Source organism: Poromitra crassiceps (assembly GCF_964638095.1).
Source record: "Poromitra crassiceps genome assembly, chromosome: 22".
Taxonomy (NCBI): domain Eukaryota; kingdom Metazoa; phylum Chordata; class Actinopteri; order Beryciformes; family Melamphaidae; genus Poromitra; species Poromitra crassiceps.
In genome coordinates, this window is record NC_139647.1 from 1764380 (window position 1) to 1781231 (window position 16852).

General features: G+C 43.1%; 1 protein-coding gene across 1 annotated transcript in view; it reads right to left on the minus strand.

Annotated features, from left to right (window-relative positions):
* Positions 1-16852, minus strand: part of myofl (myoferlin like) — a gene marked incomplete at its 5' end in the record, with an annotated part of 39463 nt that overhangs the window by 21012 nt on the left and 1599 nt on the right. The window contains 20 exons of the mRNA XM_083658228.1: positions 329-438; positions 560-684; positions 1652-1829; positions 2437-2550; positions 4662-4786; positions 5051-5083; positions 5194-5276; positions 5982-6025; positions 6143-6211; positions 6307-6410; positions 6501-6627; positions 6854-6969; positions 7068-7098; positions 7285-7335; positions 7472-7534; positions 7965-8093; positions 9117-9289; positions 10236-10332; positions 10761-10869; positions 16631-16722. Coding sequence (XP_083514354.1) covers positions 329-438; positions 560-684; positions 1652-1829; positions 2437-2550; positions 4662-4786; positions 5051-5083; positions 5194-5276; positions 5982-6025; positions 6143-6211; positions 6307-6410; positions 6501-6627; positions 6854-6969; positions 7068-7098; positions 7285-7335; positions 7472-7534; positions 7965-8093; positions 9117-9289; positions 10236-10332; positions 10761-10869; positions 16631-16722 — 1973 coding nt within the window. The remainder of the gene's footprint in view (positions 1-328; positions 439-559; positions 685-1651; positions 1830-2436; positions 2551-4661; positions 4787-5050; positions 5084-5193; positions 5277-5981; positions 6026-6142; positions 6212-6306; positions 6411-6500; positions 6628-6853; positions 6970-7067; positions 7099-7284; positions 7336-7471; positions 7535-7964; positions 8094-9116; positions 9290-10235; positions 10333-10760; positions 10870-16630; positions 16723-16852) is intronic.

Below are 16852 nucleotides of genomic sequence, written 5' to 3' on the forward strand. Positions count from 1 at the left end.
AAATACCTAAGATGGTGACGTGGTTTTCCTGCGCAGAAGCATTTGATGACGAGTTACGAGTGACATTCAAATCAGATTTTGTGGATCTGCGCGTCCACACTGAAGTCACATCAGTCGAAAGCAGATTGGAAACTACCTCCATAATGTGGTTTGGGACAAGTGACACAAATCAGACTTGGAGCGTCCAGACTCATAAAACCAATCTGGATAAAGTCATTAATAGGTCACTAAAGTTCACAAATCAGATTTGGCCTCCTAGTCTGAACATGGCCTGAGCCTGCTGTGGGCTCATAGTCAGCCCAGAGAGTGTACAGTATGTCTGTCTTACCTGTTAAGGTCCTCAATCATGTGGTTGATGAGTTTGAGCCAAATCTCTGCCAGACGTGCCTCCGACACTTTGGCTAAGATGGCTGTTTTTAAAGAGGTGAGGTGGGACTCCTGGAATCAATGACAACAAGCAGATAGCGAGAGGTTAATAGCAGCGTCTGACCTGTATGCAGAAACACACATGACAGAGCCACAGGACTGTGGTCAGTGTGTGACTGTGACCTGTTCTCACCAGTCTCTCAGCGATGAAGAGGAGAACATTGACCGAGTCCAGGCGGTGGCTGATGTCTTCCCAGAAGGAGGTGAGGATAACTACAGGCTTGGTGTCAGCCCAGGGCAGGTAATAGTAGTGATTACCTGTAGGACACACGATAAACTCTCATTCAAATCAAACACAGGGTAGGGAGATCACTTGCTGTCCATGTTGGTTGGTTCTTAACCTTTTTGGCGCACGACCCATTTTTGTGATCCCCAGTTCAGTTCAGCCACAGACTTTCCCTTTTCAGGTTGGTCCATTTGATTCAATATCAGAGGACGCTTAAGCTTAATTTATACTTATTAGAAAGTGTCGCTCAGCACATGGTCGCAGACGAAAAATAAAATGTCGCTCGTGTTGCTGCATTTATGCTTCTCTCCTCGGCTCAACGGTCACGTGACGCTATAGACAGAGGGAGGCAGAGAACTAGTGCAGACAGCCAAGAGAGGGAACGCTGTCAGTGAACCCACGTCGGAGGCAACATGTAACTGCAGCCGCATATAACGACACACAACTCACCTCCTCTCTCTCTGGGAAGTTGGTCACGGTGTTCTTTGTGATTTTCACAAAGTCATAGATCAAGGACATGCTGATAAAAATAGCGTGGACACGTTCATTCATTTCATTTCAGCAAAAACTAAAACAAGGAAGTCAAGCGCGTGCCCGTCTATATAGCCAATCACACTTGCGCGACACTATGTGACGTAGTCAGCGACACTAGACATTTCACCAGGTAGCAGACACTGCTGCTCGCCGACACTTGAAAGTGTCGACTCAAGTCCTCATTTCTGTCGGCGACCGTTTCAAAAGTGTCGGCAGACAAAGCATAAATTGGGCTTTAGAGGTTCAAAACTACTTTCACAGGAATAAAACATAAATTTGAGATAAAGATAATACATTTGTATAGTAGAAATACCCTAGGGTGAGAACTATTGCTCAACATACTGTACTGGTAATTATAATATACGATAATATATGAACTTCACCCTCAGGTTTGTGTAGTGATTATAGCATGGAATGTTTGAATGTCAGTGATAGTGCCTCCTTCAGCTGTGTTCCTTTTCTCACCATCAAAAACAGCGAAGCTGAACTGGGTGGTGGACGCCAGCGGCTTGCAGGTGGAGTCCGTCTTGTTGCCGTAGTTACCGATGCTGACCTCAAACTGGATGGGCTCGCCCGGCTCTTGGAGCATGCAGGCACTGTGGAACACCGCGCTCAGGGAGTACTTCCTCCTCCGCTGGTACTTCTGCTCTCAACCAAACGGGGTCAGCACAGGGTTAGGTTACGCTGGGCACATCATGTCCTGCTTTTCCCCACTCCCTCTCTTTGACTGGGGCAGCAGTAATCAAACATAGACCCTTTTCACAGCTGCCATGTTGTGTCTAAAAGGCAGGATAAACACAGGTGCAACCAACTCACTAATTAGGGCCTCAGCATTGGAACACCAAAATGGACTGGAAGTTGGAAACCCTAATTAATGTTTTGGTACACCCGTCTTTATCCTGCCTTTGAGAGCCAAAATGACCACCGTGAAAAGGGTCATTGAGACTGAAATGACATTGGAGTAACAAAGCCGTTTTGGACATGTGTAGAGGAAATATTATAATATATTTGAGCAATATAGGATAGCTTGCCTTGAATTACATCTAAAACACCTGTAAGCTCTCTCTCTCTCTCTCTAACTTGTGCTAACTTATGAATTCCAAATCACAGAACTCTACCTTAATGGTTTGTTTATGTATGAATCCTGCAAAACAACGTTGCCCATTGCACAGCGCTATAATTTAAACCTGTTGAATATATAGACAGCAATCGTGACAGCAACACAAGGTTTATTGAGTGCAGTTCTGTACCTGTGCCACCAGGATGTCATCACTGCAGATGTCATCCACCTTCTTATCAGCTTTCCCCTCCAGCTGAGTGGACAGCTCAATGAGGACCCTCCCTCTGTAGGCCACGCCTTCACCCTGCAACAAAATGCAATATACATAGAGAGCCAAAGTGAACCTCACTTCCTGCTTCAGCACTGTACCAGAGATTTGCTTCCGCAATTTATTTTCCCATAGACATTTCGTAAAATGCTTATAAAAATAGTTTTACTTGTTCAAACCAAATGGTTCAGATATATTTAGAATCGGGAGAGATCGTAGAACATTTCACTCGGACCAAAACTTACAAAAAACAAGAAATGTTATGCGGTCTCTCCTGTTTCTAAATATATCTGAACCGTTTGGTTTGAACAAGTAAAACTATTTTTATAAGCATTTTACGAAATGTCTATGGGAAAATAAATAGTGGATGAAAATCTCTGGTACAGTGCTGAAGCAGGAAGTGACATTCCACTTTGGCTCTCTATACCAGAGGTTCTCAAATGTTTTTCAGCCAAGGACCCCTTACAAGATAGAAAATATAGCGGGGACCCCCTCATTCTGATTTGTGATTTTGGGCTAAGCTTAATTGTTTCCACGGTAATGTGCTTGACTTTTTTTCTTTTTTTTTATATATTTTATTTTCAGTTTTTCAGAACAACATATGAACAAGACAAACAGGCTCAGACACAGAACGGAAAAAACAAAAACAAACAAACACAAAAATAAAAATAAATACACATTTTCAACATTCAGTGCTACCAGTCATGTAAGGTGCTTATATTTTTACGAGAGGTACATTATTGTGCTCATCCGTCTCCCACAACCTCAACAAGGTAGGCTAGAAACAGGCCCCAAATGGCAAAGAATTTCTTTAGTGAGTCGGTCCTCAGGAACCTAATCCTCTCCATCCGTATAACAGAGGTCATTTCCGTCAGCCACAATTGAAAAGAAGGTGAAGTAGAAGACTTCCATTCTTTCAAGATTAATTTTTTATCAACAATTGTCCCTTGCGTCAGAGATTGCTGCACAGTTGTGGGGAAGTCCAGAGAGAGTTCCCAGCAGCCGAAGATGGCAAGTTCTGCTTCGGGCTGAAGGGTTATTTTATAAGCCTTCGAGTACCAGTCAAATATCTTAGCCCAGAATCCGGACAGTGAAGCGCAGAACCAAAAAGCATGTGACAATGTGCCCTCCGACCCCTGACACCTATCACATAGCGGTGAGACAGAGGGATATATCTTATGTAGCCTATGCTTGGATTAATGGAGACGGTGAGTGACTTTAAACTGGATCAGCTGATGTCTGCTATTAACTGAGCAGAGTTGTACTATGTGCTTGACTTTTAAATTGATAGGTTTGTTAGATTAGAATGTAATCCATGAACCATTTTAGATTTAAAGCATACAATATTTTTGTTGAACTATGAAGCTTTTGCAACAATAAAACATTTTTATTTTTATTTTCCTGAAAACTTTTTCGCGGACCCCCTTGCAAAGTGCCACGGACCCCTGGGGGTCCCCGGACACCCATTTGAGAACCAATGCTCTATACCAGTGGTTCTCAAATGGGGGTCCGCGGACCCCCAGGGGTCCGTGGCACTTTGCCAGGGGGTCCACGAAAAGTTTTCAAGTATAAAAAAAAAAAAAAAAAATGCTACATGTTACTTATTCCTTCTCAAACTACTTCCTACATGGTGCTAGTCTATCAAAATATATTGGCTGTCATTGATTGTGTTGCATAGTGGTTTTCTGTACTGTTGACAAATTGTGATATTGTAAGTCGCTTTGGACAAAACAAAAGCGTCTGCTAAATGACGTAATGTAAATGTAATGTAATAAAAAAAAATTTTTTTTTTTTTTTTTGCAAAATCTTCATAGTTCAACGAAAATAGTTTATGCTTTAAATCTAAAATGGTTCATGGATTACATTCTAATAACAAACCTATCAAATTAAAAGTCAAGCACGTTACCGTGGAAACAATTAAGCTTAGCCCAAAATCACAAATCAGAATGAGGGGGTCCCCGGTATATTTTCTATCTTGTAAGGGGTCCTTGGCTGAAAAACATTTGAGAACCTCTGCTCTATACAACCCCATGTACACACTCCGTAAAGCAGTAACGCATCACATGAAGGTAGAAAATCAAGAGAACAGCACAAATAATGAGATAACAAGCCACCAGTACAGTGTTGACCTAATCGGGTGGGCTTACCTTGCCAAAGTTGAGTTCCTCGTACGGGTCGGGCAGGCCCGAGAATTCTCTGGGACTCCCGTACAGGTTGACATAGCAGGGCCCAAAGGCTGGGAGAAACCCAACCTCTGACTCTGCAGTGCTCACTGTAACACACAGGCATGTTGACTATGTTAAAACCCCACTTAGAAAATGTTGACTTTAACAAGCAAGAGGGTACATACACTCCCACATGTGATTCCTATCCACTGGCTACCCAAGTCTAAGCATCTAGCGTGGAGTTTGTCTTGATGTTATCTTTGTTTTGGCAGGTCCCGATGCCATGGGACTGTAGAAACGGATAACTTTGTAAGCTACACAGCTAAGGTTGTGTGTATCTATTCAAACAACACATTGGAGCTGTTTCTTACATTCAGATGACGGCGTGTTTTCAGCAGGTGTGTCTGTAAAAACAAAATAAAAGACAGACACAATGAATGACATTTTATCGGATGTGATTTTGCAATAAAAAAACACTTGAGTGATATCGATCCATTACAAATGACGACATTACCTCGAATCTCACCCCCAGAGGAGGCTATTCTGCTCAGATTCAAAAACGTTGTTCCGATGGCATCGTTCTTGGTCAGACGATCCCTGCCGAGGATAAACACTGATGTCAAATTTTGGTTGTCGCCTGCGCAGCTGTCCACTGTATAAATCAGCTGTCCACTGTATAAATCAGCTGTCCACTGTATAAATCAGCTGTCCACTGTATAAATGGGTCTAGATCTTACCAGCTGTCCACTGTATAAATGGGTCTAGATCTTACCAGCTGTCCACTGTATGAATGGGTCTAGATCTTACCAGCTGTCCACTGTATAAATCAGCTGTCCACTGTATAAATCAGCTGTCCACTGTATAAATGGGTCTAGATCTTACCAGCTGTCCACTGTATAAATGGGTCTAGATCTTACCAGCTGTCCACTGTATAAATGGGTCTAGATCTTACCAGCTGTCCACTGTATAAATCAGCTGTCCACTGTATAAATCAGCTGTCCACTGTATAAATGGGTCTAGATCTTACCAGCTGTCCACTGTATAAATGGGTCTAGATCTTACCAGCTGTCCACTGTATAAATGGGTCTAGATCTTACCAGCTGTCCACTGTATAAATCAGCTGTCCACTGTATAAATCAGCTGTCCACTGTATAAATGGGTCTAGATCTTACCAGCTGTCCACTGTATAAATGGGTCTAGATCTTACCAGCTGTCCACTGTATAAATCAGCTGTCCGCTGTATAAATCAGCTGTCCACCGTATAAATCAGCTGTCCACTGTATAAATGGGTCTAGATCTTACCAGTCAAAAACAGTCAACTTGATGCGTTCACACATGGAGGGAAACTATGGAATAAGAAAGAAGTGTGTGTAAATTGGTGCGAAGTGCTGCTGAAAGCTGAATGATATCCATGAAATCCATATTAGGTCTAATTAGGTTCATCCAATGTGTAGCTCTCATACCTTGATTTGGAGATTGATTAGTTGGTTCCACTCTGGATTTGCACTTTTCTCTACGATTTTGGTGCACAGCTAAAACAAGGACAAGGAATCAATAATATCCATATGTGTGCACACAATAAGTACATAAGAATCTGTTTTTTCCCTTCTATGTGAACATAAAGTACCTTTTTGCCAGCAAAGCTGATCTCCAAAAATGGATCCACCAAGTTTTTCTTATCTCCGTCCCCTCCGAAAACTTGCTTCATCGTCTGAACGAATGCATCGTCCACTGCAACACAAAATAATCGATGTGTAGAAGATTCTCAAGGACATTTGACTGATATAGATTTCCGCAGGTGTACGTGAATGGGCTGCTTACTCTGGGGCATGTCCTCGGCACGGTAAACTTTGAGGTTCAGAGTGGCCCATCGCATGGTGACACCAGCTGGCACCAAGAGGTTATTCTCTATGTCATCCTGCTCCTCATCTCTGTCTCTCTTCTCAGTCTGCAGAGGAGAGGAGAGGGGGAGAGGAGAGGAGAGGAGAGGAGAGGAGAGGGGGAGAGGAGAGGAGAGGAGAGGAGAGGAGAGGAGAGGAGAGGAGAGGAGAGGAGAGGAGAGGAGAGGAGAGGAGAGGAGGGGAGGAGCTGAGTTTTTGTCGTCTTTTATTCTTTCTTGATGTGTGTAGTCTGTATGGAGAGATGTTTGGCAGTGTGTGAGGAGTTAGTCGCACCGGTGGCTCATCCCCAGTTCCCACAATCATCATGGTGACTTTCAGGTAGCCCCTCGCCCCGGAGCTGGAGTCATCAGGATCACTCAGGAGAAGCCATCTCCTCATTACAGCATGGCCTGCATGGAGATGGCACAGTATCAACACTTTCAAACATCTCAAATAAAGTAAGTCAGCACTTTTTTGATATTTATTTATTGTATGTTGAAAGACTGACCAGGTTCGTCGTAGATATAGCCAACATCCAGCTGGATAAACAAGGACAACATGTTAAGTTATTGGAACAAGAGTTAAATCTGTCAGCCGACTGGTGATAAAGTGCCATGACTCAGCTACACAGAATCCACAGTAAAGAGCGATGAATCTGGATGTTTCGAGAGAAAGAAATAAAATCAGAGATAAGTAGTTGAAAGGCCATGTTAGAACGCCCATACCTTGAACTCCCCCATGAGGCTGTCAGCTCTGAGGGAGAAGGAGTCGTACACCTGCATGGGCAGTGGACAAAAGCACATCACGGATCTGCCATTTTCCCTTCAGCAAGAGTCTGTTGAAGTTATCCAAGTGACGACAGTTTGAGACGGAGAGTGTGTTAGAAGAACAAGAACTATCTGCAGCACTCACCCGAACAGATATGTTCTCATCAAACAGCTCTGAGGGAAGCATGTTCACATTGAAGTAAAATATCTGAGGACACAAAAGAATAATCATAATTAAGATTAAGAAGTATATTTCTCATTGTCATTGTGTATTATGATACATTTTCATGGCCCATATTTAAACAAAATCACTTGGTTCTCAATGCTTAGGACAAACATCATAGGACTTACAACTCATTAAGCGGAGATGCTTATGTTTTGGCATGGAGTGAGATAGAAGAAAAGGCAGTTGAGAAGTATTAGATATAGGCGGGAAAGCTGAAGATACTGGGTTAGCGCTCCGCTGTGAACTCACTGGAGAGAGAGAAACACAAGGGGAACGTTCATGAAGCTGGTGGAGGCTATGAGGGCCATCAACAGGCAAAGACAGAAGATAAAAGAGTCAAGGTCAAGCGAGGTCAAAGGCATCCCGACATCAGTCTGTTGATGTGGCGTCGTCGTGGCGATGATCTCATTACCTGGTCAAAGTACGGGTTATTCCCTCTGCGGATTCTGGTCCTGTGGGTGTGTTCACATACATTCACCTTAACCACCGGCTTGATGTTGTTGCCAGGCAGCTGGCGACCCTCAATAACTCGAATACGAATCTGGACATTGGAAAGAAATGGCGAAGCAAATGTGAGAGAGTTAATCCTGGAGCAGACTTCAACACACACTCAAAATCAACACTACTGTACTAACCTATGGACAATTTTAAAACAGACCTCCCTGCTTCAATGTGTAACTGTTTTAATTGATTCTTATCTGCTTTGTTTTATTGATTACCTTTTATTTTAGTCGGGTGGTGGTGCGTGTGGCGGTGGTGTGTGTCATGATCGTGATGTCATTAGTGATGTCATCAGTGATGTCACTTGAGCAATTGTGATGTCATCAGTGATGTAATAATCAGTGATCTCTAATATGGAATCACAATCTGAATTATTTTATTCGCCAAGGTATGTTTTCACACAAAAGCACTCCCTACTGGCCTCGTGGTCCCAGTCTCTATGTCATCACTGGCTATCCTGTTATAAAACAATAATAATGAAGTTACTCTTAATGTCAAACTCTGTGTGCTTGGTATCTATCTGGGGGACTTTGTGCAAACAGCAAAACAAGCTAAACTACTGGACTTCGGACTTCTTCAAGCCAGAAGAGCTATTGCACTTTGCTGGAAAAATATGGATGCGCCATCACTAAAAATGTGGAAACGGGAACTTTCTGAATGTATTGGCCTGGATTGAAAGACTAACGTACATTGCTAAGGGCAAAGGGAAAGATTTTGCTCAGCTCTGGGAGCCATACATGCGTTTCATGAGAGATGGAGGCGGAGGTCTCGCCTGAAAGTTTGTAAAAAAAAAAAAAAAAAAATGTGAGCAATGTGGAGGAAGTGTTTTGATTTGTTTTATCAGTATTTAGTTTGAATTGTTGCAGGTTGATTGTGTGTGTATGTGTGTGTGTATGTTGTAAAATGTCTGGTCTTTAAAGTTGTATTGTCACTGTATGTTGTGTATAAGGGAAACAAATGACAATAAACATATTGGGGAAAAAGTCGTCCTAACTTGACACAGGTGATTATCAAAGTACTCAAAACTTGCTCCCGAAGGCCATCCCAGTGTTCCATAAAATACCTGGAAGTCCTGCGGCTTGTTGGCCAAGGCCCTGTGCCTCTTACGGCTGAGACGGACGGGCTTCTGGCTGGGCTTCCCAGGCTGGCTTGGTGTGCCAGCAGCTCCTGGACTTCCCACCTGATCTCCTCCTCCGTCCATGTCCTCCTCCCCATCTTCTGCCTCCTCACCGCCTCCTGCCATCCAAAAACACAATATCATAACAATCTGCATTATTCTTGCTACACAATAAGAAACATACTCTAGCACAGTGATACTCAACTTGGGCCCGCGGGCCGCATAAATGTTCATGGCATTCTGGCCAATACTCCACTTCTGTTATAGCATTTCAGTCTGGAATATGGAATATCTTTCAATAATCTATGATTTAGCTGCTAAATTGTCAAATACTGCCGTCTGCTCGCTACCCAGGCACTTATGTATGTACTTAACCTAACTAACTTAACCTAACTAACTATCCGATGTGCACAACATTGTCAGACTAAACTCCGGCTGACACCCCAAAAACCTACAATCCGCTACAGAAAAATGTATATTGTTTGTTTATTAACTGGCCCCTGGCCTTCTATCATTTCACGAAAGTGGCCTCCCGGCAAAGCAAGTTGAGTATCCCTGCTTATGTTGAATGTAGATTACTTTAAGTTATAATAATCGGTGGCAATATTTTAAAGCTTGTTGGCTGTAATATAATGTCTGTAATTCATTGTTTACTTCCGAGAGCTGGTGCTCATTTCTCGACCTGATTTGCAGTCATTCATAATCATTACAATGAAAAAGGCACTTCACGCCATATTTGATAACCTTGTTGCGAGGCAGCTGGATTCACGCGAGATCATGAGATCATGATCACATGACAAATCCATCTCCGATCTCGTGTCCTATGAGGCAGCTACTGTACAGGTGGGCTATAGGTGTGACGCCGGTGCCAAGAAGCGAGCCTGTGATAGGTGTGATAGACAGATGGTTCATCCAATCACCTGCCAGGTATTTTTTGAAAGTGCCTGCCATTTGAAACGGTTTCCCAATGGTTTCGTTAATGAGATGGTTATGTGAGAACAAACCATCTGGTAGCATCAGGATATACCTGTATATTTGTGAAACATGTTGTTAATATGCACTCACCAGCATCTCCCGGAGACACCACTCCGTCAGGTTGATCATTTAAGTTGGGAATGCTGCTGGCAGGCGGCTCATAACCTATGACCAAATTAATGTTTGCCTACAAAAACAAACAAAATGATAAATTAGCATCATAAATGTCGAATACAAAATTATTTACCATAGGCTAGTACAGATCCCAATATTTTTAGCTGATCCGCGATAGGGAGGCAGCTCTCCTTTCTCGGATGTCCGTGAGTGAGTGAGTGGGTGAGTGAGTAGGTGGGTGAGTGAGTGAGTGAGTGAGTGAGTGAGTGAGTGAGTGAGTGAGTGAGTGGGTGGGTGGGTGAGTGAGTGAACTGCATCATATCCATCATGTGAGAGGTGGATGACACTGACTGGACAATATCAGATTTTTCATAAAAGGCCAGAAACATTGGAAAACATTGGAGTTATGTTTATAACCCACGTGTGTAAGTGTATTTAAGAAAAGTGCATGCAATCAATCTACAGTATAATAATTAATAATCAAGAATAATAATTATTCACCCCAATCGCCTGTTGCTTCTCATTGATCAAAGGAACATTCTTGGATGAGAGGGACTTTGTGTGACCGCTGGCCAGGTCTCTCAGGGAGATTTTCGCTGAGCCAATGAACCTGAAAAGCAAACAGATAATTATTCATTTAGCATAAATGCACTTGAGCCTGTATCTAGCCAAGGTCGGGGTTGTACACTATCTCATGCCTTTTGGTTCTGCCCTTCATTAACGGGATTCTGGGCCAAAATATTTGACTGATACTCCAAGTCCTACAAAATAACCCTTCAGCCGGAGGCAGAACTCGCCATCTTCGGCTGCTCTGAGTCCTCTCTGGACTTCCCTACGGGCTGTGCAACAATCTCCGACACTGGGGACAACTGTCGCCAAAAAAGACTTATTCTGAAGGAATGGAAGTCCTCCTCTTCGCCTTCTTTTCGGGTGTGGCTGATGGACATGATCTCTGTTCTACAGATGGAGAGACTCAGGTCCCTGAGAACCAACGCGCTTAAAAGCTTCTCAAATATCTGGGACCCGTTTTTGGCCTACTTTGACGAGGTTAAGAATGATAAGTGACTGAGGTTGGGGGGTGACGGATGGCTCGCCCGGCTGGTATCCCATGGACCCCTTAGGCGGGATCCCAGGTACACGATATCCCTTATAAACACATAAGCACCTTATGCAGCTGATAGCACCATGTTGTATTGTTGAATGTCAATGATGTATGTATGTTTTTTTCCCTTTCTTTTCCTGTGTCTGAGGCTGTTTGTCTTGTTCGTATATTGTTCTATAAAAAATTGAAAAAATATATATATATAATTTTTAAAAAAGGTAGGCGTCGGTTCTCTGGGCATCGTGGCGATGACGAAGATCTAAAAGTAATCACAGGAACGATGCTTTGGTTCCACGCTCTGAACCATCACCTCCGTCACATGCTGGATGGAGCTGGTGACTTGCTGTGGTGGTGAGCCATTGTGTCTATGGTGATACATCTCTATTATAACCGTATTATCTATTATATCTATTATAACCCTAGTTCTGTTTATTGTACTTCCGATATCAGAGCCACTTCCCAGTTTCACTTCTTCACATTATTATGACAAACCAAGCGACGACGCCTACATCGTGGTTCTGCTTACCAAACAGAAGCCATGTACTGTAGCAACACCCGTTTCGAAATACCCTATCGCAGCAAAAGTAATGCCATGGTGGTCAAAGTAATGGTTGTATTGTTTTCTGTGTGGTTGCAGCAGTACAAGTCCCACACGATGTCAAGTGAAAGCTGAGAATCCACAGAATCCAATTCTGTTATTAGTCTGATCACTCTACGATCAAAACTCACCGAACTAGCAGCAGATAGCCAATAGGGTACTTTGAAACATCTGTAAAAACCATAATGTACTGCGTTATATCTTTGTTCTTAATGTGCAAATCACAGTTAGAAATCAATACATTTAGTGAAAAGTTTCCGAGCCATAATTGGAATTTATTTTTTTATTTTTTTATCTTTAAATATTATATATATTATTATATTTTATATTTAAAAAATATTTATTGTGGTTAATGGCTGGATTCCAGTGGAACTTGAGAATATACGGTATTAGTGATAAGACATAGTTCTGCCTTGGTTCCTGATAAACATTTTCATCTATAAAAAGCTCTCTCAATGACAAACATGGGCTTTGCTCTGCCTGTTTTGGCGCTAGTCATTGAAGGCGTAGGTTAGAGTCATTGAGTCATTGAAGGCGTAGGTTAGAATCATTGAAGGCGTAGGTTAGAGTCATTGAAGGCGTAGGTTAGAGTCATTGAGTCATTGAAGGCGTAGGTTAGAGTCATTGAAGGCATAGGTTAGAGTCATTGAAGGCGTAGGTTAGAGTCATTGAAGGCGTAGGTAGCAGTAGGTAGCAGTAGGTAGCAGTAGGTAGCAGTAGGTAGGTAGCAGTAGGTAGGTAGCAGTAGGTAGGTAGCAGTAGGTAGCAGTAGGTAGGTAGCAGTAGGTAGCAGTAGGTAGGTAGCAGTAGGTAGGTAGCAGTAGGTAGCAGTAGGTAGCAGTAGGTAGCAGTAGGTAGCAGTAGGTAGGTAGCAGTAGGTAGGTAGCAGTAGGTAGCAGTAGGTAGCAGTAGGTAGCAGTAGGTAGGTAGCAGTAGGTAGCAGTAGGTAGCAGTAGGTAGCAGTAGGTAGCAGTAGGTAGGTAGCAGTAGGTAGCAGTAGGTAGGTAGCAGTAGGTAGCAGTAGGTAGCAGTAGGTAGGTAGCAGTAGGTAGCAGTAGGTAGGTAGCAGTAGGTAGCAGTAGGTAGCAGTAGGTAGTTAGCAGTAGGTAGCAGTAGGTAGCAGTATGTAGCAGTAGGTAGGTAGCAGTAGGTAGCAGTATGTAGCAGTAGGTAGCAGTAGGTAGCAGTAGGTAGTAGGTAGCAGTAGATAGGTAGCAGTAGGTAGCAGTAGGTAGGTAGCAGTAGGTAGCAGTAGGTAGTAGGTAGCAGTAGATAGGTAGCAGTAGGTAGCAGTAGGTAGGTAGCAGTAGGTAGCAGTAGGTAGCAGTAGGTAGTTAGCAGTAGGTAGCAGTAGGTAGCAGTAGATAGGTAGCAGTAGGTAGCAGTAGGTAGGTAGCAGTAGGTAGCAGTAGGTAGCAGTAGGTAGCAGTATGTAGCAGTATGTAGCAGTAGGTAGGTAGCAGTAGGTAGCAGTAGGTAGCAGTAGGTAGCAGTAGGTAGCAGTAGGTAGTAGGTAGCAGTAGATAGGTAGCAGTAGGTAGCAGTAGGTAGGTAGCAGTAGGTAGCAGTAGGTAGCAGTAGGTAGCAGTAGGTAGTTAGCAGTAGTTAGCAGTAGGTAGCAGTAGGTAGCAGTAGGTAGCAGTAGATAGGTAGCAGTAGGTAGCAGTAGGTAGGTAGCAGTAGGTAGCAGTAGGTAGCAGTAGGTAGCAGTAGGTAGCAGTCGCTTGTATTTCAAGGGAAGGCCGGCCTAGAAGATGATGAGAGAGTGGACCAAAAAAACAACAACAGCAGAAATGTGGAAACAATTAACATGGACCACAGGCATGTGTTGGTGTCCTGTGCTGGCTGAGGGGTGGACAGAGACAGAGAGAGAGACAGAGACAGAGGCAGAGGCAGAGACAGAGAGAGAGACAGAGACAGAGACAGAGAGAGAGACAGAGAGAGAGACAGAGACAGACAGAGACAGAGACAGAGAGAGAGACAGAGACAGAGAGAGACAGAGGCAGAGACAGAGACAGAGACAGAGACAGAGGCAGAGAGACAGAGACAGAGACAGAGACAGAGAGAGAGACAGAGACAGAGACAGAGACAGAGACAGAGAGAGAGACTAGAGGGAGGGTGAAGACATCAGACTGAAAGGAAATTCCTGGTGTGACAATTGACTCTACAGCAGAGGCCACATTTGCATTCTTGGTGAAAATAATTCTCTTGCTTATTTTATTTCCTCTTGATACACAGAGAGTATTCCCCCGCTGAACAAACCAAACTCCACCATCAATTCACTGTACTCCCATGATGACAGATTGCTATTGCTTGTTATCTAGATGAATGTAGGTATAGCTTGTTATCTAGATGAATGTAGGTATAGATGAACAACATACAAGTCTCTCCCAAAGCTGGAAAGCGTAAAACCAAAACTCTAGTGTGTGATGTCATCAAGCTACATATTTAGAGCTGCTCCACTGACTATGAACAAGAATGAAACCAACTTGTAACCACTGAAGGTGCCATAGTGGTAGCCTATATTCCCCACTACTACTTCCATAATGACACTAGGGCTGTGAATCATCACTCCCCTCGCGATTCGATTACGATTCATCTGTCAACGATTCGATTGGATTCCACGATGCATCACGATGCATCTTGATACAGCTCAAAGTATTGCAGCTCCAAGTATCAAATCCTCAATTTTCTCTATTATTACTGCACATGGCTACTTTTTCATCAATTAATACAAGCAGTCAGATAAATATCAAGTCCCTTTTTTACTTAGAAAGTGCTTTAAAATCTGAATGTCAACAGAAATGTAAACATAAACGATTCAACGATTCATCTGTCAACGATTCGATTCGATTCGATTCACACGTCCGCATCGCGATGCATCGATTAAACGATTAATTTTGACCCCCCTAATTGACGCTGCCAGCTGGGCATGGTTGAGATGGTGTTTCTTGATGGCTTCACCTTCCATCTCTAGATCAAGGCTTCCCAAACTTTTCAGCCCGCGACCCCCCAAGATAACGGTGCCAGAGGGTCACGACCCCCCCTATCTCCGGAGGTTGAAGCAAGCATGCAAACGTTTATGTGCACATGAGAATTTTGTAAACAAAACATTTTTTTTTTAAATAATCAAGGTTAAAATGTGTTCTTTTTCATCTTAATGTATTTGTAGTTCACACCTTTTATAGTTCACACATTCTTTAGGCCAGTTTAACACATTCTGGAAATTATCTCACGACGCACCCAGTGGTGTCCCCGCGACCCCCGCTCTGGGAACGACTGCTCTAGGTTGTAAAAGTTAAGGGGAGAGTTGTTCACAAATGTTTCCTGGAATCTCAATGAAGTGGGTCTTTTCTCTTCAGTGTCACGCTGCTCTTCCTCTAGAAACAGATGAAGCACGTATACCAGGCAGGAAGATCATTCAGCAGCTACGCACAGACTGAGCTGCTCAGCCCCCATCTGCCAAAATGACAAGCCAGCACAAGCTCTCCAACTCTGCTGCTCCCCCTCCCTCTCTCCCCGGGTTGCTATGGATACACCAGACAGTCATGAATGGTGGAGAAGTGTGCCTAGCTCTGGCAACCCCCCCCCCCCCCCCCCCCTAGTGAGTGTTAAACACAACACTCACTAGGGTGACTCAGTCAGTGGAAATGTTATTATGAGAACCAGCTTTTAATTCTCTCTCCCTGTCTGAACTGCAGAACACACAACAGATCATAGTCAAATCCAACAATCCACAGAGCACGGGTAGAAGAAACAGAGCGCGGCCTGTTTATAAACCTGATATTATATTACTGCCAAATAGACATGCATTATATTCTGGCATATTCTGAGTCTAATCAATGAATACTTTGAAGGGAAAGTTCGAGAGGATAGATACGCGTTCTGCTTTTAGGCACCACTCCTTGTGCGATTCAGCCCCTCCTCATAGCCCAGCAAGTCTGAACATGGTGGCAGGGCAGGGAGGTGCTGTGGTGAAGAGGTTTGGTGAGGTTAGACTGAGCATGCAAACCCAAATAACACAAGGGAAAACAACAACCACAACAATATGATTATAATTACAGTATTAGTAGTGTTAGTTGTACTATTGGAGTAGTATAAAGCTAGATTTGCACTTTTCATAAGACATTTACAAAGTGCTGTTAAATGCAACACATTATTATTACGCACCTCTAAAGTGCAAACATGAACCTGTGCTGACAAAACCAACGACCGCTGGGAAAGATGACTTTCACAGACGGTAACCACACATCTACCCCCTCAAGAGGTCAACCCTGAAAGGGCGTCAACTTTCACTCTGTCATTTACCTGCAGACTACTACCTACTCTCTTAACATGGATGTTTTTCTCTAATAACTATAGTCAGTCAGTAATGGTGGGAAAATTGCACAAAAATAAAGTGTACAAGTTATGCTCACTTCCCTCCACGCAGGGAAGTGAGTGTTTGCATGATCTGTCATTTGTGATCACATTTTGACTCATTCTTAAAAAACAGTGTGCCGTTTTAAGCACATCTGTGTCTGGTTTGTCTGGTTTGTTGTGACGATGTTGTACATTCATGTTACTTTCAGCACAACACATGTTGAAAAGCAACACACATGTCGGCTACAGATGTTTTGGAAAGTACATCCTTTTCACGAGAGTGTCAGATGCATGCGTTGCTATACATACTTGTCTTTGCCGATCGTCTCATAGTCTTTCACAACCACAGATATGAATGAGGAAGAATCCAAGGAACAGCCTTTCAGATCAAACTCAAGCGCCTGTAATTACAGTAAAAAAAAACATTTACTCAGTGAAGACAGTGATGTCTTATTAAATTAAAGGAACACTCTGCCGATTTTCAACCAGATTATCACAAAATCAGTACAGTAGTATATCAGAAAACAGTTT